General features: G+C 41.1%; 1 protein-coding gene across 2 annotated transcripts in view; it reads left to right on the forward strand.

The window, feature by feature from the left end:
* The window catches only part of zgc:171844 (uncharacterized protein LOC100151763 homolog), a 68,680-nt gene that overhangs the window by 28,771 nt on the left and 15,165 nt on the right, over positions 1-24,744 (forward strand). For both annotated transcript variants that reach the window (XM_020531390.2, XM_048610999.1), the window contains exons 3-5: positions 9,834-9,907; positions 15,364-15,478; positions 17,172-17,245. In XM_020531390.2, the coding sequence (XP_020386979.2) occupies positions 9,834-9,907; positions 15,364-15,478; positions 17,172-17,245 (263 nt within the window). The remainder of the gene's footprint in view (positions 1-9,833; positions 9,908-15,363; positions 15,479-17,171; positions 17,246-24,744) is intronic.

Raw genomic sequence — 24,744 nt, forward strand, 5'->3', positions numbered from 1 at the left:
CCCATTTCTGAAGAAGGGTCTAGGCCTGAAACGTCAGCCTTCCTGCTCCTCTGATGCTGCTTGGCCTGCTGTGTTCATCCAGCTCTGCACCTTGTTATCTCACTTTTAAAACCAATTGACCCGGATTTTCCACTCAGAATGAAGTGACAGTGCTCACCACTAATCTTAAAGAAAGCTACAAAACAACACTCTTGCACCCTCTGTCGTGGGGACCTCATGTTTCCAATGTTAACTTAATGCTAGTACCACCTAAACGAGAGTTCTGGCATCCAACAATGATGATGCCATCAAGAAAGTAGTCAATCACTGAAGAATTCTCACAGACAACATATCGACAAGTAAAAGACACTGATTATCCTTCACCTTAAACCATTTTACACATAATAATATAAAGTTTGGATAAACACAAGTTTAGGGTAGAAGCTGATATATAAACATTTCCTTTGAAATGATGTCGAGCAGAATCTGGTAGGGTTCTGACTGAGATAGAGGATGGTGGGATTTGTGACAGAACCAGTTGAGAAGCCTGATGAGGTCTACTTCACCTTTGGGAGTATGTTGCTGCATCTGTTATGCTTTTGCCAAGTGACTTGGCAAGTTTCTCACTAGGCAGCAGTAAGTTGCCAATTAAAGGTTTTATGACCTGGCAAACTGCAATACTGCAACTTGCCTCATTAATATTCAGCTTCCTATTTTACCAAACGCATCAAGGAAGCTAGACGATGAGAATTCTCGATGTCAAAATCAGAGCAGGTAACTGACAACTTCTGCAAACAGCCTCCAGTTTGGATATGGGGCACCAATATCTCATAACACACTCAATGTGCACAGCCACATGCACTTCGCATCTCAGGACATTGGCATTTGAAATGTACCAGCTCCTAAGAATCTCCATGGCATATCTCTGATCCACTTTCAGCTTGTTCCTGCACTCCAATGTTGCATCTCAGGCTACACTGAAAACTTCCACGCTATGAACTCAGGGACACACCCAGTTCATAGACTGGACCGTTAATCAAAAAAGATGGTAGGAATAAATGAGGAAACTGCAGGCCAGTGAATCTAACATTAGTCATAGGAAAACTATTGTAAAAAATTCTGAGACAGTGTTAATCTCTATTTAGGGAGTCAAGATTAATCAAGGATAGACAGCATGGCTAAGGGCACTTGTGGCACAGGGTTAGTATCACAGTTGTGGGCTAGAAGGCCTGAGTTCACAACCCACCTGACCCAGAGGTGTGTCTTTAGAACAAGTTGATTAAAATATCTAGTTAGCATGGCTTTATAAGGAGGAGATTATGCCCAACAAATTTGATTGAATTTTTCAGAGAGATGATTGAAGTTTTTGACAAAGTCTCGCATGGCAGACTGGTTAAGAAACTAAGAGCCCATGGGATCCAGGACATTTTGGCAAATTGGATCCAAAATTGTCTTAACGGCAAGAAGCAGAGAGTGATGGTTGATTGATGTTTTGGTGACTGGAAGCCTGTGTCCAGTGGTGTACCAAGGGCTCAGAGCTGAGTCCCTCGCTGTTTGTCATGTCAATTCATGATCTAGACATGACTGTAGGAGATATGATCAGTAAATTTGCAGATGACATGAAAATTGGTGATATGATAAGTATTGAGGAGGAAAACCTTACAAGGATGATACGGATGTGCCGGTCAGATTCATAGACATGCAAATGGAATTTAATCCTGAAAAGCCTGAGGCCATGCACTTTGGGAGGACTAACAAGGTGAGGAAATATACTTGATTCAGAGATAGTAGGAACTGCTGATGCTGGAGAATCTGAGATAACAAGATGTAGAGCTGGATGAACACAGCAGGGCAAGCAGCATCAGAGGAGCAGGAAAGCTGACGTTTCAGGTCTGGACCCTTCTTCAGAAATAAACTTTGACTGGTAGGGCCCTCAGAAGTACAGAAGGTCTGAGGGACCTTGGTATGCATGTCCATAGATGATTGAGGGCAGCAGGATGTGATTATGCAAGAGAGAGGGCGGTCACCAGGATGTTGCAGGGCTGGGCTGATTCAGCTCTGAAGAGAGACTAAACGCTGTTGATGTGCAGTGGAAGTGCCTCTTCCTCTGAGTCAGGAGGCCTGGGTAAAGTCATACCTGCTTCAGAGGTGTGTAATAACAGCTCCAAACAGGTTGATTAGAAATTACCTAAAAACGATGAAGAGAGATTAGATAGTCTGGCATTGTTTTTGTTAGGGCAGAGAAAGCTGAGGCTGGATCTGATTGAGGTGTACAAAGTTATGAGGGGCATAGCTAGAGAGAAACATTTCCCCTTATTAGAAGGGTCAGTACCTGGTGACACAGATTTAAGGAAAGGGGCAGGAAATTTAGAGAGGATTTGAAGAAAAGATTTTTCCCCTGGAATGTTCTGCATATCTGGAACTTAGTGGCAGTGGCTAAAAGGGTGAAGGAGGCAGGAACCCACAAGACATTAAGGAAATATTTAGATGAACACTTAAAATGTCATAGCAGACAAGATTATGGACCAAGTGCTGGAAAATAGGATTAGATAGATAGATGCTTGATGACCAACGTAGACATGATTGGCTGAAGGGCCTTTTTCCATGCTGAAAATACCCTATGACTCTATGGATGAGGCTGCATCTCGGGATTGTTCACTTGTTGTCACAGTTCTCACTCACTCTGAGACTACTTGGATGCTCACCGCATCCCTGCCTTGCATTGTCTTGCCTTCCTATTTAGCACAGACACAAAGCCAAGAAGCTTGTCAGCAGTATTCAGTCAGGTCAAGGGAGATAACCTTCAGTCAGGGGATCCTAGAAGAGTAAGTCAAGGGCAACCTCCAATACCAGATCAGGGGTTTGGACATTGGCACTCCATGTCATCTCCTCCTGAGTAGGTGAGGAGCTGAATATCAGGCAGCCCACTGCCTGTCTTGAGTCTTTCTGCCTTATTGGGGGCTAATTTCCTTCTGGAATATGAGAGAAGCAGGCATTACAGGAGATGAAAGCAGGTGGCACAGGGGTTAGTTTTGGTGCATGTGGGGAGGTTTCTCTAGTAAGTGGGCAGTGCAGAGGGCATGCAGGATACATTGTGTTGGTTAGGGTGGGCAAGGGCGAGTGAGGGAAGATGGTGGAGTACAGAATGACATGGAACTTCTTCCTACTGGGCTGGGCATTCCTCCAAATGGCTGAGTCTGCACTGACCCAGGTGGCAGTGGCGTGATCTGGTGTCATGGTCTCCACTGGAGCTGGGGGAGGGGGGCACCACCCTGTGCACCACTCCATCCAAAAGGACCTTATGATCCCTGCTCACAAAGCGGGGCACTAATTACACCCATGGGTCATGTCTGGGCTAGTTGGCTGGAGGCATACGGGGCAGTTCTAGACTGACAGTGCTTTTAGCTGCACAAAATGCTTTAAAAGATGGCATTGGGATGTTGTATCTTTTGGCAGATAGCTGGTGAGTGCTGAGTTGTTTGAGGAATAGCTCATGGTAAGATGGGCATTAAGTCAGACCCAAGCGATGCCACAGGGGCAGGCTAGGTAGCTAATGAGGTGTGTTTGGTAGGAGGACAACAATTGAAATGATCTTTAGTGCTTGCCACCTCCAATGTGGCAACCTGAGGAGACATCTAATCATTGACAACAACTTGCAGATTCCTGTTCTCAGTTTCATCGACATTACAATTGCAAAATCTGGGTGACTGAGTTCTCCAAAGTCATACATCTCTCTACCATATAAAGAGAACAGACAAGGGTTCAATTTCCCTATTGTACTAATTTCTCAACTACACTGATAGTTGAATTTTCTACTCAAAGAGAAGGAGATGTAATAATTAAGTTGTCAGTTGGCTGCTATTTCACTTCCCTTGTGAACAGGACGAAACAGAATTGGTCGAATCCTGGAGATAGGTTGCTCTGCTGCTTTCCTGTCTACTTTCCAGGATGAAAATCTTCAGTCTTTTCAGTCCTTCCTCATATGTCAGGCTATTAACAATAGTGACCAGCATTATAATTTTCTCTGTAATCCCTCCAGCATTTTAAGATTTCCCATGCATCTTGATGATCAGAACTGCACACCATAGTTCAGATATAATCAAGTTGGAACACTGTATAGTTTGGTCAAGATTTCTTTGATTCCTCTATATTAACAATATAGTCCAAGATAAGTCATGTTGATTGATTGCATCGAGTGTTATTAGAATTTTCGAATATCTTTTGGGCTTAATTCTTAGTTTTTTCTGAAATAACACACAGGCCACTTACTTATTCTTTTGATGCTGTGTTTACATGTGTTTCTTTGCCTTTCTTTTGAGCATTTTTATTTTTTTTGTCAGGATATAAGATAGTCCAGAGGAAGGAAATGAAATGTCCAGAATTTTATTTTAGATAACTTAAGAGTAAGACAAGGAGTTACAATTTCAAACCAGTAAAAGACAAATTTATTCTTCACACAATGGTCTGTACATGGATTAGTCTTTTAGGATGATTAGTGGCAGCACCAAAGCTGGAACCTTTTGAGACAATTCAAAGTTAAAATGGAAACAATTTAGGATCCTTCTAAATAATGAATGAAGATGGGTCAAATCACCTTCCTCTTCCGTAATTTACTCATGAGATGTATGCTTCAACAGGTATATTATTTCTTATTGATCTGTGCATCGAATCTCAAAATTTGGCAAATGAATTACAACACTATCTCTGGAGCTGGATATTTTCTGTTAGATTCATATCCAACATAAAATAATGTAGCTTTTGGAATTGGATTCCAGGATTTACATTTATGAATACTGAACAATTGTGTATGGCATTCATCATTTTAACCTGCGGTTAATAGAGAATAGCACAGACCCAGGATTGTGCTTCATGGAGAATAACTCAGAGTTGGCAATGTCTTAGGATGTGCATTGAGAAGGTTAGCTGTTGCTGTTAACTTTAAAAATCATGATAAAACACTTAGCTAGATTCAAATGTTAGTTAATGCCTCAAAGTACATGTATTTATTCTCTCTAAAGTGTGAAGATTGATGCATGCTGCAGTTCAGTGAGGAGGATTTTTATGCATTTCTTTTCAGTAGTAACTAGAGATTATGGCATTATTTCCTCGTAAGCATGAGGGAATTCCTGTTTCCTCCACTGTTGTAGAATGTTTGTTTTTGAGAGCAATGAGTGGCTTCACTCAAGAAGAGAGATGAGAAGAAGTTGAGTTAGTTCTTGCAATAGAGGCTTGATGGTAGGAAGCAGAGAGTAGTAGTGGAAGATTGCTTGTTGGACTGGAGGCCTGTGACTAGTGGTGTGCCTCAGGGTTTGGTGCTGGGCCCATTGCTGTTTGTTAGCTATATCAATGATTTGGATGAGAATGTACAAGGTATGATTAACAAATTTGTGGATGACATTAAAATAGATGGGTTTGTGGACAGTGAGGAAGGTTATCAGAAGTTGCAGGAGGATCTTGATCAGCTGGGGAAGTGGGCCAAGAAATGGCAAATGGAGTTTAAGATAGATAAGTGTGAGGTGTTGCACTTTGGAAAGTCAAACCAAGGTAGGAGTTTCATGGTGAACGGTAGGGCCTTAAGCAATGTAGTGAAACAGAGGGACCTTGCAGTTCAGGTGCACGGTTCTCTGAAAGTGGAGTCACAGGTAGACTTGGGAGTGAAGAAGGAGTTTGGCACACTGGCCTTTATCAGTCAGGGCATTGAGTACAGATGTTGGGAAGTTATGTTGCAGTTGTACAGGACGTTGGTGAGGCCATACTTGGAATATTGTGTTCACTTTTGGTCACCTCGCTATAGGAATGATGTTATTAAACTGGAAAGAGTGCCGAAGAAATTTACAAGGATGTTGCCAGTACTCAAGGGGCTGAGTAATAGGGAGAAGGTTGACAAGCCAGGATTTTTTTCTTTAGAGCATAGGAGACTGAGGGGTGATTTTATAGAAGTGTATAAGATCATGAGAGGCATGGGTAGGGCGAATGCACTCAGTCTTTTTCCCAGCGTTGGGGATTCGAGGACTAGAAGGTATCAGTTTAAGGTAAGAGGGGAAAGAATACATGAGACCTGAGGGACAACTTTTTTACACAGAAGGTGGTCCACATATGGAATGAGCTGCCAGCGGAAGTGGTCGAGGCAGGTACGTTAACAACATTTAAAAGGTATTTGAATGAATACATGGATAGGAAAGGTTGAGAAGGATAGGGGCCAAGTGCAGGGAATTGGAGTTAGTGTGGATGGACATTTTGGTCGGCATGGACCCATTTGGGCTGAAGGGCCTGTCTCCGTGCTGCAGGACTCTATGACTCTGATAGAGAGGGTTATGGGGGGTTACACAGATGCATTCAAAATTATGATAATTTGATATGAGACAATGTAAGTATAATGGGCCAAATAGTTTCCTTCTGTGTGGTAAGATTCCATGAAAGTAAAATTATGAAGGAAGACAAGTGGTTACGCATGTTTGTTAGAATGGAAATTTAGCTGTTTATTACTGAAATGATGGAATCAACTAGCAAGTGTTAAAGGGAGAGATATACAGCTCAGCAATGATAGAGATTGCTGATAAAATGTATTCCTGCGGCTGGAGCTTCTACTCTGTTAATAACTCGAGAAGAAGTTTTCTGCTTTGACGCCTGAGAGAAGATGATATAAAATAATTGCGTGTTTCCACGTTGTAGCATCCCATCCATTAAGTCTGAAAAATAATTCATTTCAGTTGAAAAAGGAGAGACGTTCTTTTTGCATCTTGTCTTTATCTGGGAATCACAATGCCAGATCACTGAGGTCTTCTATGAATCTTGTATATACCACAAGGCCATAAATGCTTGAGAGGCTTGACAAAGAAAATATGTCATAAAAGCGAAAGTCTGATGTGATTTTACAACATTATCCAAAGATTCTAAACTTTTTGCCTTGTCTCCTGCTGTTGTATTTCACAACAATGAATTGAGTAGCTCCTATGAGTTTATTATCAAATTCTTTTTGGGTTTAATTGGAAGACATTATTCTCATCGAGGCTTTGAGCTGACGTGAAGCCACAAGAGTGAAATTGGAACAGTATAAAACAGATATCACAACCTGGGTAGATTGCTGCTTTGGAATCAGTTCCAACAACTACAGTTGAAGACCTCTTGGAGGTCCCTTCTGCTGTGATTTGGATCTGTTTCTTTTTCCACTGTGCTTCATTACTAAAGTTCAGACTGTTTAATTGAGATTTGAATTTTATCACAAGCTTGAATTCAAACACTCGGTTGATGCTTTTTTTTTAAACCTATGAGAGACATTGAATGATGATTATGTGCACTGAGAGATAGTAAGAACTGCCGATGCTGGAACAAGAGATAACAGTGTGGAGCTGGAGGAGCACAGTGGGCCAGGCAGCATCAGAGGAGCAGGAAAGTCGACATTTCAGGTCAGGACCCTTCTTTAGAAATGGGGGAGGGGGAAGGGACCTCTGAAATAAATAGAGAGAGGAGTGGCGGGGCTGGGGAAGGTAGGTGGGATGGTGATAGGTGAGTGCAGGTAGACAGTGGTGGGGATTGGTCAGTGAGGTGGGAGGAGCAGATAGGTGGGAGAGACATGGGATGAAACTTATTACCAGTTTCAAAATCTCCCCACCCCCGGCTTCATCCCATGACCAACTGACTAACCCCCATCACTGCCCACCTGCACTGACCTCTCATCATCCTACCTACTTTCCCCAGCCCCACCCCTCCTCTCTCTATTTATTTCAGAGCTCACTTCCCCCCAATTTCTGAAGAAGGGACCTGACTTGAAACATCAAATTTCCTGCTCCTTGGATTTGCCTGGCCTGCTGTGCTCCTCCAGCTCCACACTGTGTTATGTGCACTGAGTGTTTTTTTCTCCTGAGGAAGGAAGATAACGCATGCATAGATGGAAGGCCAGGCCATTGGCCACTTGGGCAGGCTGACACTTTTCTGAAGCACAGCACATTAACGTTTTCCTGTTCTTTCCTATAGATACTATTCTCAATCTTGAAATATCTAAAGAAAAATTGACCCAGATTTTGCAGTTGCCTTGACAGCAAAACTGTCAATGGTCACTGTCATTCCGGCTGTGAAACTGTCAGTGTTTCTAACTTCCACATGTGCAGTTAAATGAGGAATTCTAGAAGTTGCTCCCAGTGATTACCCGATTTTCCACATGCAATCCTGCAGTCAGAAATCTTTAGAAGTCCCTGGAAATGATATAAACTTCTCCTTTTGTGCTATGATGTTGCTACAAAAAAGACCTGAAAAAGATCGTTCTTTAATAAGTGAATTGATTAAAACTGGGTTTTTAACTGTATACTGAATCATAGGTACTGCTGATAAACCATTCTGATGCAGAAAATTAAATGTGTTACATTTGTCTAATAATAAATATTATTAATATTTAGGTTTATAACTTATTCCCAGATGGATGTCAAAGTCTTTATTTCACTTTCTATAAAATTTATAAAAAGTGAAGTACATTCAGAGCATTTTACTTCCTGGCCAGCTGTCTGTACGAACTGTTCAATGTGATTGATTGCTTAGTCTGCTTAATCACTTTGGTGCTGCTGAATGCATGAAGGATCCCTTGGCTTTGTGCTGGAATCAAACAAATGTCAGGAAAGGAGAAATCCACATTGTCAGCAGTTTCATTCGAAGTCAGTGACAAGGACCATCACTCGACTGCGAACTGCAAAATCCAGTGGTGCATTTTTCTTGCTGTAAGACCAGTGTCATTTCCAGTAAAGTGGCACCAATGTAGTGTGAAAGCCAATGATACGATGTGAAGAGTAATTATAGAAACGGTACCAGATTAGAAAATTGTCAAGTTTTTAACACTGCAATTCATGGGCCTCCTTTGAATAGAACCTGACTGCTGGTTTTATTTAAACAATAAAGCTTGTCTAAGTTAATTTGCTAAGCAATTTCCTGTTAGATTAAGTTCTTTTAATGGAATACATGAACTTTGCTGAGAAATTTTAAAATCTATTCATTCATTGGTTATTTAAATGTTGCTGATATATTATTTATTCTACTTCTTTGTCCAATATATTATATGTATTTAGAAAACAAGAGCTGATAAAAGAAATAACTTTAAAATTCATTTCTGATTTTCTTTTCATGTGATCATGGGAAAATTCATTTCTAATTTTCTTTTCATTTGATCATGGGAGTTAAATGTGAACCACATTATTGTGCTTCTTAACTCACATCAAGGTCAGACCAGGTAAAGATTGACAGATTTCTTCCACAGTGGACATTTGTGAACCAGAATGGTTTTTACTGCATGGTCACCATTAGTGGTGCTAGTTTTTTATTTCAGATTTACCTTTGTGCCAACTTTTGGATAACTAGCTCTGAAATATTCATTTTCTGTAAAGATACATATACTTTATGGTTAAATCATGTAAAACCAAACAGTGCAAAAGTGTTGATCAATCGGGAAGCAGCACGTTCTATTTAAAATTTGTGATGAGGAGACCCACAAGTGAATGATAGGAGAACATAACACAAAAATGTTGAATGGTGAATGTTTATGACAGCATTTAATCCACAGTTAGGAAAACAAAGGACTGTTTACATTTCACTAGATGTTTCCCACAGTTTTGATTACTTTTCTTATTGATATATTACAGTGCTAATTTGATAATACACAATGCATTAAATTGTCTTGTTGTTCTTTATTGAATTTTCCTGGCCTACATTTGTTGAAAGAAAAAGCTGTCAGTAAGTCAATTTCAGAGATCTGATACCATACCATATATAGAGGTGATAATGCAAAATATGCTTTTTGAATACATTTCTATGGATCATTATATCATCAATATATAAATATATGTTATTGTTTTTTTGACATTTGTTTCTAGGATGGATGATATACAGCTGTGTAAGGAAATAACACGACTTAAGAAAGACCTGCAGAAACTAGTATCAATACCAGGTGAGTGTTTGAATTCCATTGACATGAAAATATAGACCAGTCAAGCAACCATGTTTTCAAATCAAAGCTCACACGCAAAGCAATCAGAACACGGTGATTGAGCATCTTCTTATTCCCATGGGCAAAGACTATTTCCAGTGCAGTTAAAAATTGGATTGATTGCATCAATAAGTGTTTTCGCTTCCACATTTCTGGAATGGACAGATACCGCAGTACCCAATGAGTTTCACAGAATTATTGACTGCTTGTACAAGTTAATTAAACTATTGTTTAAAACCTAACATTCATCAACGTCAATGGTGAAACTAACAACTTGTATTGCCTAATGCTTGCATTCACTATTATTTAGTCATGGTCTCTGTGCTGGAATAATTGCAAACTAAGCATTAGTCTTTGATGTTGGTTTAATTTCCTGAGAATAACAACTAGACACTGATGCCAGTTTACCGTGTGAATGATGTAATGGTTACCAATGACCTATAAGTGTTCTCTGAGTAACCATTATAATCAGGAAAAGCCTTTAGAACATACTCAGGACATTCAGCCCTTTGATTCCATTATTATCCAAAAATCTATTGACATTTTTCTTCAATATGCTCAACGACTTGAGCATTCACAGTTTTCTGTTGCAGAAAATTCCAAAAATTCACAACCCTCATAAATTTCTCCTCCTCTCAGTCCTAAATGACTGACCTCTTATATCTGACACTGTGACTGTTCTAGGTTCTCCTGCCAGGGGAAATATCTTCCCAGCATCTACCCTGTAAAACTTCCTGTAATTTGCATATACTTCAATGAAATCACTTCATGTGCTTCTAAACCCTTGACGGGATAGGCCTAAAGTTCTCAATATTCTGATAGCACAATCCCTCACCTGAGAAATTAGTCTCATGAACCTTTGTTGTACTCCCTCTAGGGCAAGTATATCCTTCCACGAGACCAAAACTGTATGTAGCATTCCAGGTATGATATCACTGAAAATGTATATGATCTTTATGCTCATACTCCAATTACTTTGTAATAAAGGTTAAGATGCAACTTGTTGATTTGTGCATAGTAGCAGCCAGGTTTATTTTTCTTTATTCATTCATGGGATGAGGGCATTGCTGGCTGGGGCAGCATTTATTGCCATCCCTAATTGCCCAGAGGGCAGTTAAGAGTCAACTACATTGCTGTGGGCTTGGAGTCACAATGTAAGCCAGACCAGGTAAGGATGGCAGTTTCCTTCCCTAAAGAACATTAGTGAACCAGATGGGTTTTTCTGACAATTGGCAATGGATTTATGGTCATCATTAGACTCTTAATTCCAGTTATTTATTGAATTCAAATTCCACCATCTGCTGTGGTGGGATTCGAACCAGAACATTATGTAAGGCTCTGGATTAACAGTTTAGTGATAATACCACTAGGCCATCGCCTCCCCCCAAGTGCCAATATTGTTTAATTCTCTCGTCTTTTAAAAAATATTCAAAATTACAAATTTTCAAAGCAGATATCTTTACATTTTCCCACATGATAATCCCTCTGTCATGTTTTCTTTACATGAGCCAAAATTAAAGTTTAAAATTTGCATTCTACTTTCAAAACTAGAAGCACTGTTTTCCTTTCTCAAGAATATATCTATATATCCTTCTGTTTAAGCAAAGGAAAAACGGTTCTCAGAATCCACTCGCCAAGCAATCAACAATCTCCTATCGTGCAGTATAACTAACTTTTTTTCTTAAGTTATTCTTGCAAATTGTCCTGATGAGTGCAAAATGAAAAGTTTTGACAAAAAGTGTCTTGTAATACTCAGGTTTCTCTTTTTGGATAATTTTTCATATTGAACAGATAGAATGCTTTTTCCATATCAAGCTTATAACCTCACCATATAATCCTCCCAGATAAGATAGATGTTAGTTGCTGGATAGCTGTGTACTCTAGCACAGCCACCCGAGCTTTCTTTTTCTCACCTTGGTTCACGAGCTTGTGCAAACCTTTATTGGTGTTTTAATAAGGGGATGAAACAGTTTTATTGAAATAGGTAATGAATTTCATAACCCAAAACCATTTTTGCATTTATTAACTAATTAGCTATGTTAAGTGATGAAACCCATTCCCAGTGTTCTGCGAGAAAGTGACATTCAGAGAACAGACAGTTTTAAGAGTTGTCTGAATAATGATAGGTTGGGAACAGGGGAAGTGCAGTGAGACCTGGGTGCCCTTGTACACTAGCTGCTAAAAGTAAGCATGCAGGTGCAGCAGGCAGTGGAGAAGGCAAATGGTACATTGGCCTTCGTAGCGAGAGGATTCTAATACAGAAGCAGGGATTACTGCAATTGTATAGGACCTTGATGAGATCACAGTAGGAGTATTGTGTACAGTTTTGCTATCATGAGCTGAGGGAGGATGTTCTGGCTTGGGAGAGAGTGCAGTGAAAGTTTCCCAGACTGATTCCTGGGCTGGTACAACTGAAGAGAGACAGGATCAGTTAGGACTTTATTCAATGGAGTTTAGGAGGAAGCGGGGGCATTTCACAGAAATGTACAAAATTCTAAAAGGACTAGACAGGATAGATGCAGGAAGAACATTCCTGATGACAGGGGAGTCCAGGTGTCAAAGACTAAGGATTCAGGATAGGCCATTTAGGACTGAGACTAGGGGTAATTTCTTCATCCACCGAGTGGGGGCCCTGTAGAATTCTCTGCCACAGAAAGCAGTTGAGGCTAAAACATTGAATGTTTTCAAGGAGGATATCGAAATAGTTCTTAGGGATAAAGAAATCAAAGGGCATTGGGTGAAAGTGGGAATGTGAAACTGAGTAGAATAATCAGCCATGATCATATTGAATGGTGGAACAGGCTTGCAGGGACAATTGGCCTATTCCTGTCCCTATTTTCAATGTTTCAATCTACAAGGGATTTGTGCAGTGAGGAATCAGGGTAATACTACAACAGTTGACTAGCCCTGCATAATGAGGGCTCTGGGAAGTCCTGAAAACTGTGGGAGGGCAAGAAAAGAAACAGTTTTCCACTAACAGTTCAGCCCAACTGACAGTCGAGTTTGAAAAACACATTAACAGTTTTTGCCTGATGTATCTGAGCAAAATTAAAGTTCAGGAAAAAAATCCAAGAACTAGTTGTTGCTTGGTGAAGCAAACTGTCAGTGAAAAGCTGGAGTTTATGCTTGTGAATGAGGACTGGACTGTAGTGTTAGAATCCAAGGTGGTGAAGATCCAGAATTGAAGGAACTTGACCGGAACAGGAGCCATTGTTGAGGTGGTCCATGGCACTGTGGCTCCTGAGAAAGAGGTTCAAGGCCAGATCAGCAAAAATGAAGAATTGTAATCCCTTGTGAAGTTTAATTGGATTTGATGATTTACCGTGTCATTAACATCTGGGAGAATATGAAGAAATAAATGGGATCTGTCTTCATTGCATTTGTTTTTTGATGTGCACTGTGGGGTCTATCACAGTCTATTACCCAAGTTTATCATATGTTATTCTGGGATTCAAAACTAAGTTGAACACGTATAGTAGATTGTATTACTGTTCTCTGTTGTATCGTAGTTTTGTTCAAAACTGTGTAATATTCTCTTCGTCAATCCCCTGTTTCACACAATTTGTTTAATTTTAAACATAAAAATTATTGTCCCCCTAGCCAGATTGTGACATCAATTTGGTGGTCTGCTCTAAGATCATAGCAATTACTTGCAGGGTATTTCTGAACATGTGTCCAATCAAGTTGGGTGATTGGTTTTCCAATTTTCACCTCAACCATTTTGTCAGACTGTATAGCCTTGAATTGCTGAATAGTTTTATGAGATTTCAGAAAGTGAGCTGAGATAACTCAAATTGCTATCAAGCTAAAAGCTGAACTGGACATTGTCCTCACCAATACCCCCTGCCAGCTCACTGCAGCCAGTAGGCATCAGTGGGTACTAATTAAAATGGAGTGCCAAGTTATTTGTCAACACCTTAGCTTGGAGCAAGTTATTAATTCTTCGGTCATGCAAAATATTTGAGTTGTTCAAAACAATGCAGTCTTCTGTATGAGTTTGGATTTTGACTATTTTATGTCAGTGGCTTGTTCCAAAGAAGTACAACTGTGTGTGCCATTTGGAAGCCTCCTTTTGTGATGTTTACTTTTCCCTTCCTCTTCTTCTTGATTCTTTTGCATATACAGTCCCAGAAGTGCTGGTGCTCTCTGATATCTGATTCTAGTAGTCATTGGTCAATAGGGTTTCCAGTTCGGAAACAACATATTCCTGAGGTTTAGTTACATGTTCATTGATCTGTCATCACCCTATCTGTCAAATGGGCTTTTGTTTCCCATCTCCAATATTTTTATGACTATAGTGTTCAAAGAAAAGATTTTAAAATCACATTTTTAATGCCCCTTTGACTTTTCTATTGGGTTACTCACAGCAGTGTCCAGGAAACTAACCCTTAATTCTTAGACAGGTTAGGAATTTACTGGAGGGTACTCAGTCATTGTATATAAAGGCTCACAAGTGGGCACTAGCAGACTAATGAACTCAAAATGGCACAACATAGCCTGATCTTGTTTTCAAATGTACTTTAATAGATGTAACAAGACAGTTATTTTAATTTAAAATCCATCTGACTCTATTATATTTTATGCAATTGTGTTTCACAACCTTAGGATATCCCAAAGCACTCTCCAGTCATTTAAATAGTTTCATGAAGTGAATCCAGTGTAGTCACCATTGTAATGTATGAAATACAAAGGCTAATTTTCTGTCTGCAATTTCCCACAAATAGCAATGTGATAATGGCCAGCGAATCTATTGTTTTCTCCATAGTAATGCCTCAGTCAATCAGAATTGAACTGCCAAACCAGTAATCTCTCTTTTCTTCTGTAGTATAAATTGATGTGATCTTTGGACGTCTGGTGTTCTTGCGTTTGTCCTGATGTGTGCAAGATAAGAAGCTTTTGGAACATGAATCTACTGTCAGCAATATTCAAGTTCTGTACTACCATGCAAATGTAGTCTGTTTTTTTAAATGTTGATTGGAGGATAAATATTGATCAGGACAATTCCTCTGCCCTTCTTTAAAATAATGATGTGGAACTTTCACATTCATCAAACAGGACTTCAGTTTAATGTTTTATCCTAAAGATAGCACTTCCACTCATGCAGCAGCCCCTTTATTCTACACTGCACATCACTCTAGCTGTTTGGTCTCAGGTCTTTGGAATGAGATATGCGTTATATTTCAGAGACAAGAGTCTACCAACGGAACCACCACTGATCTTCTGCTTCCTGACTTGAGCATGGTGTTAATTATAGCACACACAGTTCCGTTAATTCCATGCAGATGAGGCATTAAAATGAAGACATTGCTGACCTGTATGCCTCAGCTATTTCTGGAAAAGTGTAGTGAGTTTTTTTTAAAAAAAGCATCTTTCTCTATAAATGCTGACTTAACAGATATTCTAATTTGTAAATCTAGATAAAGACAAATCAAATGAAGATAAACAGAAGGAAGAAGAATTATTACAACAGATCCACAAGCTGGTCGAAACGAGAGATTTTCTCGTGGATGATGTTGAATTTGAAAGGCTGAGGTACAGCATCTTTACTTCAACAAGCTTTTGGAATAGCTTCCAGTGCAGGATAAGGGATCTCTGAGGCTTGAATTATTGAATGTGGTACATTTGTAGATGTGTTGATAATCCTGAAGTTGCTGAACCACTAGTCAAATTGTTCCAAAACAGCTACCATACTGACATCTACCCAACAATATGGAATATGACCCAGGTATGTCCTGTACGTAAAAAGCAGGACAAATCCAACCCGGCCAATTACTGCCCCATCAGTCGCCTCTCGATCATCAGTAAAGTGATGGAAGGTGTCATCAACTGTGCTATCAAGCAGCACCTGCTCAGCAATAACCTGCTCAGTGACGCCCAGTTTGGGTTCTGCCAGGGCCACTCAGCTCCTGACTTCATTACAGCCTTCGTTCAAACATGGACAAAAATGCAGAATTCCAGAAGTGAGGTGAGAGTGACAGCCCTTGACATCAAGGCCACAATCGACCGAGTGTGGCATCAAGAAGCCCTGGCAAATCATGAGGGATACAGTGGTGGTAATACCATTGAATGTCATTGCCTGGGTGTCAGTGGGAATCGGGGAAAACCTGCTTGGAATCATACATGGCATATAGGAAGATGGTTGTGATTGTTAGAGGTCAGTCATCTCAACTTCAGGACATCTCTGCAGGAGTTCCTCAGGGTAGTGTCTTAGGCCCTACCATCTTCAGCTGCTTCATCAATGACCTTCCCTCCATCATAAGGTCAGAAGTTGGGCATTTTTACTGATGATTGTTCAACACTATTCATGACTCCTTAGATACTGAAGCAGTCCATCTCTAAGTGCAGCAAGACCTTGACAATTTCCAGGCTGGACCTGAAAAGTATCAAGTAACATTTGCACCAAGCAAATGCCAGGCAAAGACCATTACCAATATGAGACAATATAACCATCATCCCTTGATATTCAGTGGCATTACCAACACTGCATCTCCCACAATTAATGTCCAGGAGCTTATTATTGGCATGAAACTGGACTAGACAAGTTGTATAAATACAGTGGCTATGAAAGCAGGTAAAAGGCTAGGAATACTGCAGCAAGTAATTCACTTCCTGACTTCCCAAAGACTGTCCACCATCTACAAGGCACAAGTCAGGAGTGTGATGGAATACTCTCCACTTGCCTGGATAGATGCAGTTCCAACAATACTCAAGAAGCTTGATGCCATCCAGGACAAAGTAGCCCACTTGATTGGCATCACATCCACCAACATCCATTCTCTCCACCACGGATGCTCAGTAGCAGCGGTGTGTAACATCTACAAGATGCACTGCAGAAGATCACCAAGGCTCCTTAGGCTGCACTTTCCAAACTATGACCAATTTTACCGAGAAAGACAAGGGCTGCAGATACATGGGAACATCACGACTGTGTGTACTCCACTAAGCCATTCACCACCCTGAGGTGGAAATATATCACCATCCCTTTACTGTTGCTGGGTCAAAAACCTGGAATTCCCTCCATAATGGCATTGTGGGTCAACCCACAGCAGGTGGACTGCAGTGGTTCAAGAAGGCAGCTCACCACCGCCTTCTCAAGGGCAACTAGGGATGGGCAATAAATGCTGGGCAGCCAGTGACACCCATGTCCCATGAGTGAATTAAAAATAGTTCACCTATCCAATATTTGATAAATAGTAACCACTGAATTTTATTGCTTTTATCACAGAGAAAGAGAGGAAGACAAAGAAATGGCTGATTTCCTGCAGGCAAAATTATCAAAGGCCAGCTCCAAAAAAACAAGTAGGTGTTTAATTATCAAGCCACTGATTCTTTTCCACTGGACATTTCACTTCATTGTGGGAAAAGACATGTTCTTTAATCATCTCCAATTTCCCTGTTTTTCCCCATCCCTACCCCACCATTGAACCTGTGTGTTTTTGTACCAGTTAATTCAGGCACAGGTTTGTTACAATTAATGCACATATAAATTGATCACTGCCTCTGAATGCATCTTGGCTCATTATAATAGTTCTACCCTGGGTAAGGAGCTGCATAGGTGAACTTCCTGTGAATATACAAATTTGCATTACTATACAATTCTGCCCAGAATTTTAGGCACAGCAGGAAGCAATTTCATTGTTCTGGTGTTTCGTTATGGTATCTTTTTCATTAAAGTGATATTTTAATGAAGTGTGTATATCCTCAATGGGACCTGCACTGTATTTTTCTCTTTCCATGAATGCTGTTTTATGGCATCTGTGTGAATCATATGAGAAATTGAAATGCTTCCATAACCAAATGTTTTAGTAACACTGCGTATGAAATATGGCAAAATAGTTTCAAATTGAAGTTTATGTCCTTAAAGAAAAAATATGCGTTCTGACTTCTGTGCTTTCCTTAGATTATTTTGCTTGTTGCGATTTGTTTGTGGTAATTTTTGTGTTCTGCTATTTGCTATTGAGAAATGTAGGTGCAAGTTGATATCTAAACATGGGTGCATAATTAAACAGTTCAGAAGTAACATTCCAACACATGCCATCACAAGAAATTCTACCCTTGATTTTGAGAAGAGTCTTTAAAATTGAAGAAGAAATGCAGGGGTCTATTGAAAGAATTCCAGAGAGTAGGGCTGAGCTGACTGCAAATGCCTGTCACAAACAGTAGGGTGAGATAACAAGAAATGGACCCTTCTTCTGAAGAAGGATCTAGGCCTGAAACGTCAGCCTTCCTGCTCCTCTGATGCTGCTTGGCCTGCTGTGTTCATCCAGCTCTACACCTTGTTATCTCAGATTCTCCAGCATCTGCAGTTCCTACTATCTCACAAACACTAGGGTAGTCGGTACGAGTGATACATCAAGGGCCAGAGCTGAAAGCAGTTTGGGATATAGGGTTGAAGGAGGTTGCAGAGAGAGCATGGGGTGTAAGTCATGAATATAATTAAAGACTATGATGAGGATCGAACAATCCACTAGGACAGGGAGGCAATGGCCTAGTGGTATTATCGTTGGACTTGTAAATCCAGAGACTCAGGTATTGTCTTGGGGAGCTGGGTTTGAATCCTGTCACAGCAGGTGGTGGAATTTGAATTAATAAAAATCTGGAATTAAAAGTTTAATGATGATCATGAAACCATTGTCGATTGTTGGAAAAATCTATCTGGTTTACTTATTTCCTTTAACCATCCTTACTGGTTTGATCTTTATATGACTCCAGACCTGCAGAAATGTGGTTGACTCTTAACTGCCTTCTGAGCAATTGTGGATGGGCAACAATTGCTAGCCCAGTCAGTGATGCCCTCATTACATGAATAAATACAAAATATACCCATAGTAACCATTGATGTACTTTGAACTGAAGTCATTGCCGTACTGTAGGGGAAGTGGCAGCTAATTTGTGCGCAGCAAACTGTCACAATATCAGCCATGTGATAATGACTATATTATCTGTATTTGTAATGTTGATTGAGGGTTGGATATGTTAAAGAGACCGGGGATAATTTCCCTACTTTCCTTGGAAATAATATCATAGGATCTCTTACAACCACCCGAGAAGGTGCATGTGGTATTGGTTTAATTTCCCAAAGTAGCTTAGAGGTTGGCAAGGCAGACCCTGGGAGAAACAGCATTAACAAAAACCTGAACAAAGGTATTAGTGGGGTAAGGTGAATTAGGAGACGGGGTTGCAATGTTATGTAAATATAGGCAAGCAGTATTTGTAATGAATATGAAGTGGAGTTTGAAGCTCACTTGTGGCTTGAACTGGATATCAAGGTTTTTCAGATTTGTTCGGCATGCATAAGTGGCTAGGGATGGAGAAAAAAAAATGTGTTACAGCAACTGAAATCATTGGCTTTGATTTTCCAATGTACCAAGATAATTATGAAGCTTGAAGATTGGCTGGCTGATGTTGGAAAGATAACATAAAACCAGAATAGGAGCAGGAGGAGTCTATTTCAGCCCCCTCAGCCTGCTCCACCATTTAATAAGATCATGGCTTAATTCTACTTTCCAACTGTGAATCTCCTTTCAACTTGTTAAGAGAATAAAAGCAGAAAATAAACTTTGAAAATAGAAAACTGAACCAGAAATGGAGTTGATTAAATAAAGATTGGAAATATTAAGGAAGATTTCCATTGCCTCTATTGTGGAGATGATGTGAAGGTGCCGGTGTTGGACTGGGCTGGGCAAGGTCAGAAATCACACGACACCAGGTTATACTCCAACAGGTTTATTTGAAAACACAAGCTTTTGGAGCCTCGGTCCTTCTTCAGGTGTTAGTGAGAGAGGTAGTATCAGATACAGAATTTATAAGTAAAAGATCAAACGTTCACACCACTAAACAAACCTAAGATGCTGTTAAATCTTTAATCAGTTAGAAAGTTTTAATTGATTAATATGTTTTTGTAAATCTCCAAATTCCTTTCAAGTGACAGTCTTGAAAGAACTAAAGGTTTTACCAGTGTATCTGCAAAGAAAAATTCACTGTGTGTGTGTGTGTGTGTGAGAGAGAGAGACAGTGTCTCTATGAGAGAGAATCTGTGTGAGTGTGTGTGTGAGTGTGTTTGTGTGAGTGACTCTGCATTGTTGTGTATCCCAAAGCCCACCTTGGAGAGCGTTTACCTGAAGATCCGAGGCCAAATCCCCTTGCCTGCTGAAGTGTTCCCCCACTGGGAGGGAACATCCATCTCTGGCAATTGTTGCATGGTGCCCATTCATCCGTTCTTGTAGATTCCGCATGGTTTCGCCAATATACCATGCCTCGGGGCATCTTTGCCTGCAGCGTGTAAGATCCACAATGTTGGCCGAGTCACATGAGTATCTTCCGTATACATGGTGGGTGGGGTTCCTACGTGTGATGGTAGTGTCTGAAGAATTATTGTCTGTTTCTGATCACAAGCAACCACTGCCATTCTGAATAGTTGGAATCTCTTCCTGTTTCAAGCTTCATGACATGACAGGCTCCTAGTCCCAATCCAAATCCCAGTTCACAATGTGCCATTTTAGCAGAACCTTCCGCCTGGTTTTGTTCAAGAGCGTGACTGAAGAAGGTCATCAACAGCAAATTGAAAATCCTTTGTGTGGTGACAATCATATTCCCAATTCCACATGAATAATGCTGGTCACTGCTACTCAAGCTTCTCCTCTCCATGTTTGCTCCTCCTGCCCACTCCTGAACATTACCAGTTGTTTCAGCAGCGGGAGTCCGGGAGAAAGCGCGAGGGCAGCCTGGGAAGGTAAGCTTCCACCCAATAAATTTGGGAGTTAACTAATACCCGAGACACTACGCGCGTAGTGTCTCCCACCCTTCCACCTCCTCTAACCTAATAATAACGACTAAGTGTGGTGAGCAGGTAAGCTATTTGCATTTTTTTTCCTCATCTCTTTGTTATCTTTCGGGGTGGTCACCTAGACACCAAATCCTCTGGGAGAGGGTCGGAAGGCAAAGCCGGAGTCTGTTTGAGTATATAACGGAGTAAACTTACTGGTGCAGCGAACACTGCAAAACTAAAAAAAAACTAATTAATTTTAAATAATTATCTAAGTAGAGATGGCAGGCCAGGTGATGTGTTGTAGCTGTGTGATGTGGGAGCTAGCTGATCCCATTGAGAACAGCAGTGACCACATCTGCAGCAAGTGTTGGCTGCTTGAGGAGCTCTGGCTCAAAATTAATGAGCTGGAATCCGAACTCCAAACACTGTGGCACATCCGGGAGGGAGAGAAATACCTGGATGCTGTGTTCCAGGAGGCTGTCACACCTGGTAGATTAACTAATGTTAATTCGATCGGCGGGCAGGGTCAGCAATGTGTGACTGCGAGTGAGGCAGGTAGACGGATCCTGCAGACAGAAACACAGGAGCCGCAGCCCTTGACATTGTCCCACAGGTATGAGGCACTTGCTCCCTGCGTGGATGAGGAACAGGGCTGCAGGAAGGATGAGTCAACTGACCATGGCACCATGGTCCAGGAGGCCATTCAAGAGGGGGGAGCAAAAAGACAGATTATAGTTGTAGGGGATTCCATCATCAGGGGGATAGACAGTATCCTTTGCGAGCAGGATAGAGAATCCTGCATGGTGTGTTGCCTGCCTGGTGCCAGGGTGCGAGACATCTCTGACCGGCTTGAGAGGGTACTAAAGAGGGAGGGGGAGGATCCATTTGTTGTGGTCCACACAGGTACCAACAACATAGGCAGGACTAGGAAAAAAGACCTGTTTCAGGATTATGAAAAGCTAGGAACAAAATTAAAAAACAGGTCTTCTAGGGTCATAATCTCTGGATTGCTGCCCAAGCCACATGCAAATTGGCATAGGGAGGCGAGGATCAGGGAAGTAAACACATGGCTAAAAGAGTGGTGTGGGAAAGAGGGTTTCCTTTTCATAGGGCACTGGCATCAGTTCTGGGACAGGAGGGATCTATATCGCTGGGATGGACTCCACCTGAACAGGGCCGGGTCCAGTGGTCTGGCGAAAAGGGTAAATAGGGTGGTTAATAGGATGTTAAACTAGTAAGTAGGGGGGAAGGGAGAAGTGAGCATAGAGGGAGAATAACAATTAATGTAAGGCAAAGCAGCAGGTTAGCAGGTGACGAGGAAGCTTCAACTCCATTGAAAATTAGGAAAAAAGTTAAAGGGAAGGAGAACTCAAGAGCTGTTAGTAATGGAGGTAATAGGAATAATAATACCTGGGAAGGTAAGCTTTTCAATTATAATTGTCCCATTGGGAACACCCAGCATGGGTTCATGAAGGGTAGGTCATGTTTAACTAACTTGGTGGAATCCTTTGAGGACATTACTTGCATGGTGGACAATGGGGAACCTGTGGATGTTGTGTATCTGGATTTCCAGAAGGCATTTGACAAGGTGCCACACCAAAGGCTGCTACATAAAATAAAGTTGCACGGTATTACAGGTAATGTATTGGCATGTCGAGAGGATTGGTTGACCAGCAGAAAGCTAAGAGTAGGGGTAAATGGGTGTTTTTCTGGTTGGCGGTCAGTGGCTAGTGGTGTGCCTCAGGGATCAGTGTTGGGACCTAAATTGTTTACCATTTACATAGATGATTTGGAGTTGGGGACTAAGTGTGGTGTGTCAAAGTTTGCAGATGACACTAAGGTGAGTGGTAGAGCAAAGTGTGCAGAAGACACTGAAAGTCTGCAGAGGGATATAGATAGTCTAAGTGAGTGGGCAAAGGTCTGGCAGATGGAGTACAATGTTGATAAGTGTGAGGTCATCCATTTTGGTAGGAATAACAGCAAAATGGATTATGTTTTAAAAGATAAAAATTTGCAGCACGCTGCTGTGCAGAGGGACTTGGGTGTCCTTGTGCATGAATCGCTGAAGGTGGGATTGCAGGTGCAGCAGGTAATTAAAAAGGCAAATAGAATTTTGTCTGCCATTGCTCGAGGGATGGAGTTTAAAAACAAGGAGGCTATGCTGCAGCTGTATAGGGTCCTGGTGAGCCCACACCTGGAGTACTGTGTGCAGTTTTGGTCTCCTTACTTGAGAAGAGATATACTAGCACTGGAGGGGGTGCAGAGGAGATTCACTCAGTTGATTCCAGAGTTGAGAGGGTTGGATTATGAGGAGAGGCTGAGTAGACTGGGATTATACTCATTGGAATTCAGAAGAATGAGGGGAGATCTTATAGAAACATATTATGAAGGGAATAGATAAGGTGGAGGCAGGGAGGTTGTTTCCGCTAGCAGGTGAAACTAGGACTAGAGGGCATCGCTTCAAAATAAAGGGAAGCAGATGTAGGACTGAGGTCAGGAGGAACTTCTTCACCCAAAGGGTTGTGAATCTGTGGAATTCCCTGCCCAGTGAAGCGGTTGAAGCTACCTCACACAAGGCTAGATAAATTTTTGAACAGTAAAGGAATAAAGGGTTATGGTGAGTGGGCGGGTAAGTGGAGCTGAGTCTCAAAAAGATCGGGGCAGGCTCGAGGGGCCAGATGGCCCACTCCTGCTCCTAGTTCTTATGTTCTTATGTCAATTACTTAGGGGATACAGGTTCAAGGTCCGGTGGGGAGTGGGGCGGGGTGGGGGGGTGGCGGGGGCAAGTTTAAAAGAGATTTTCAAGGATGTTTTTCACACAAAATGTGGTGAGTGCCTGGAATGTGCTGCCAGAGGTGGTGGTGGGAGCAGACACAGTAGCAGCATTCAAGAAGCACCTGGACGAATACATGAATGGGAAGGGAATAGAAGGATATGAATCCTGTAAGTGAAGACAGTTTTTAATATGGAAGGGCAACATGTGTCAGTGCAGGCTTGGAGGGCCTGCTTCATAGGAGCACTATAAAACTAAGTATGACACTGAATCACATAAACAGATATTAGGTCAAGTGACCAAAATCTTAGTTAGATCGGATTTTATAGTGTCTCAAAGGAGGAAAGTGAAGTAGAGAGGTGAAGAGTTTCAGGGAGGGAATTCCAAAGCTTGGAGCCTATGCAACTGAAGATACCACCACCAATAGAGGAGTGGTTACAATTGGGGATGCACAAGACATAGAATTGGAGAAGAGCGGAGATCTTGGAGGATTGCAGAGTTCAAGGAGATTGCAGAGATAGGGAGGGGTAAGGTTTTGCAGGGACTTGAAAACAAGGATGAGAATTTTTGAAACAAGATATTGCTTGTTTGGGAGCCAATGAACGTCAGCAAAGGGTGATAGGGAATGACATTTAGTACAAATTGAGATCTAGGCAGCAGAGTTTTGTTGCTTATGGATGTTTCAGTGTAAGAGATGAACAAGGAGAGTGAGTCAACTCCATATTCTTGCCTCCGGTTTATGAAGTGGATATCATTTCAGTAGAATTTTGATAAATGGAATGTCTTTTTGATACAGTCTTCGGAGAGTACCACTTAAACCAAGCCAAGTGGCTCTTCCATATCCACCCAGTTCCAATCTTTAATGTAGATTGATTATAAAATGAGTCCAAACACAGTATGTTTTGAGACGACCTTTCAACTTGGTTTGTTTGTTAGTGGATTTGAAACCAGCTATTTCACACCATGACAAGCACATCACTAATTAAAACAGCTATACACATTTAGCAGTTATTAGAGAAAGGCAATATTCTAGTACCAGGAAAGAATGAATTTCTGCGGACTGTAGCTGTTTGTATAACTGATCCAATTGCCAGCAACTTCAAACTCTCATGTATTAAAAGTTCTGCTCATCTAAATCATTCATAAGTGATTTGGTGGTTTTGTCTGGGATTCAGATTCGATGAACAAAAATACTTCTTTGTCCTTTTTGGAGAATGGCTGGTCACTGGAGTTTTATAGAATAGCTGTCATCTTGAG

This window comes from Rhincodon typus, chromosome 23 (genome assembly GCF_021869965.1).
Source record: "Rhincodon typus isolate 14 chromosome 23, sRhiTyp1.1, whole genome shotgun sequence".
In the NCBI taxonomy this organism is placed as follows: Eukaryota; Metazoa; Chordata; class Chondrichthyes; order Orectolobiformes; family Rhincodontidae; genus Rhincodon; species Rhincodon typus.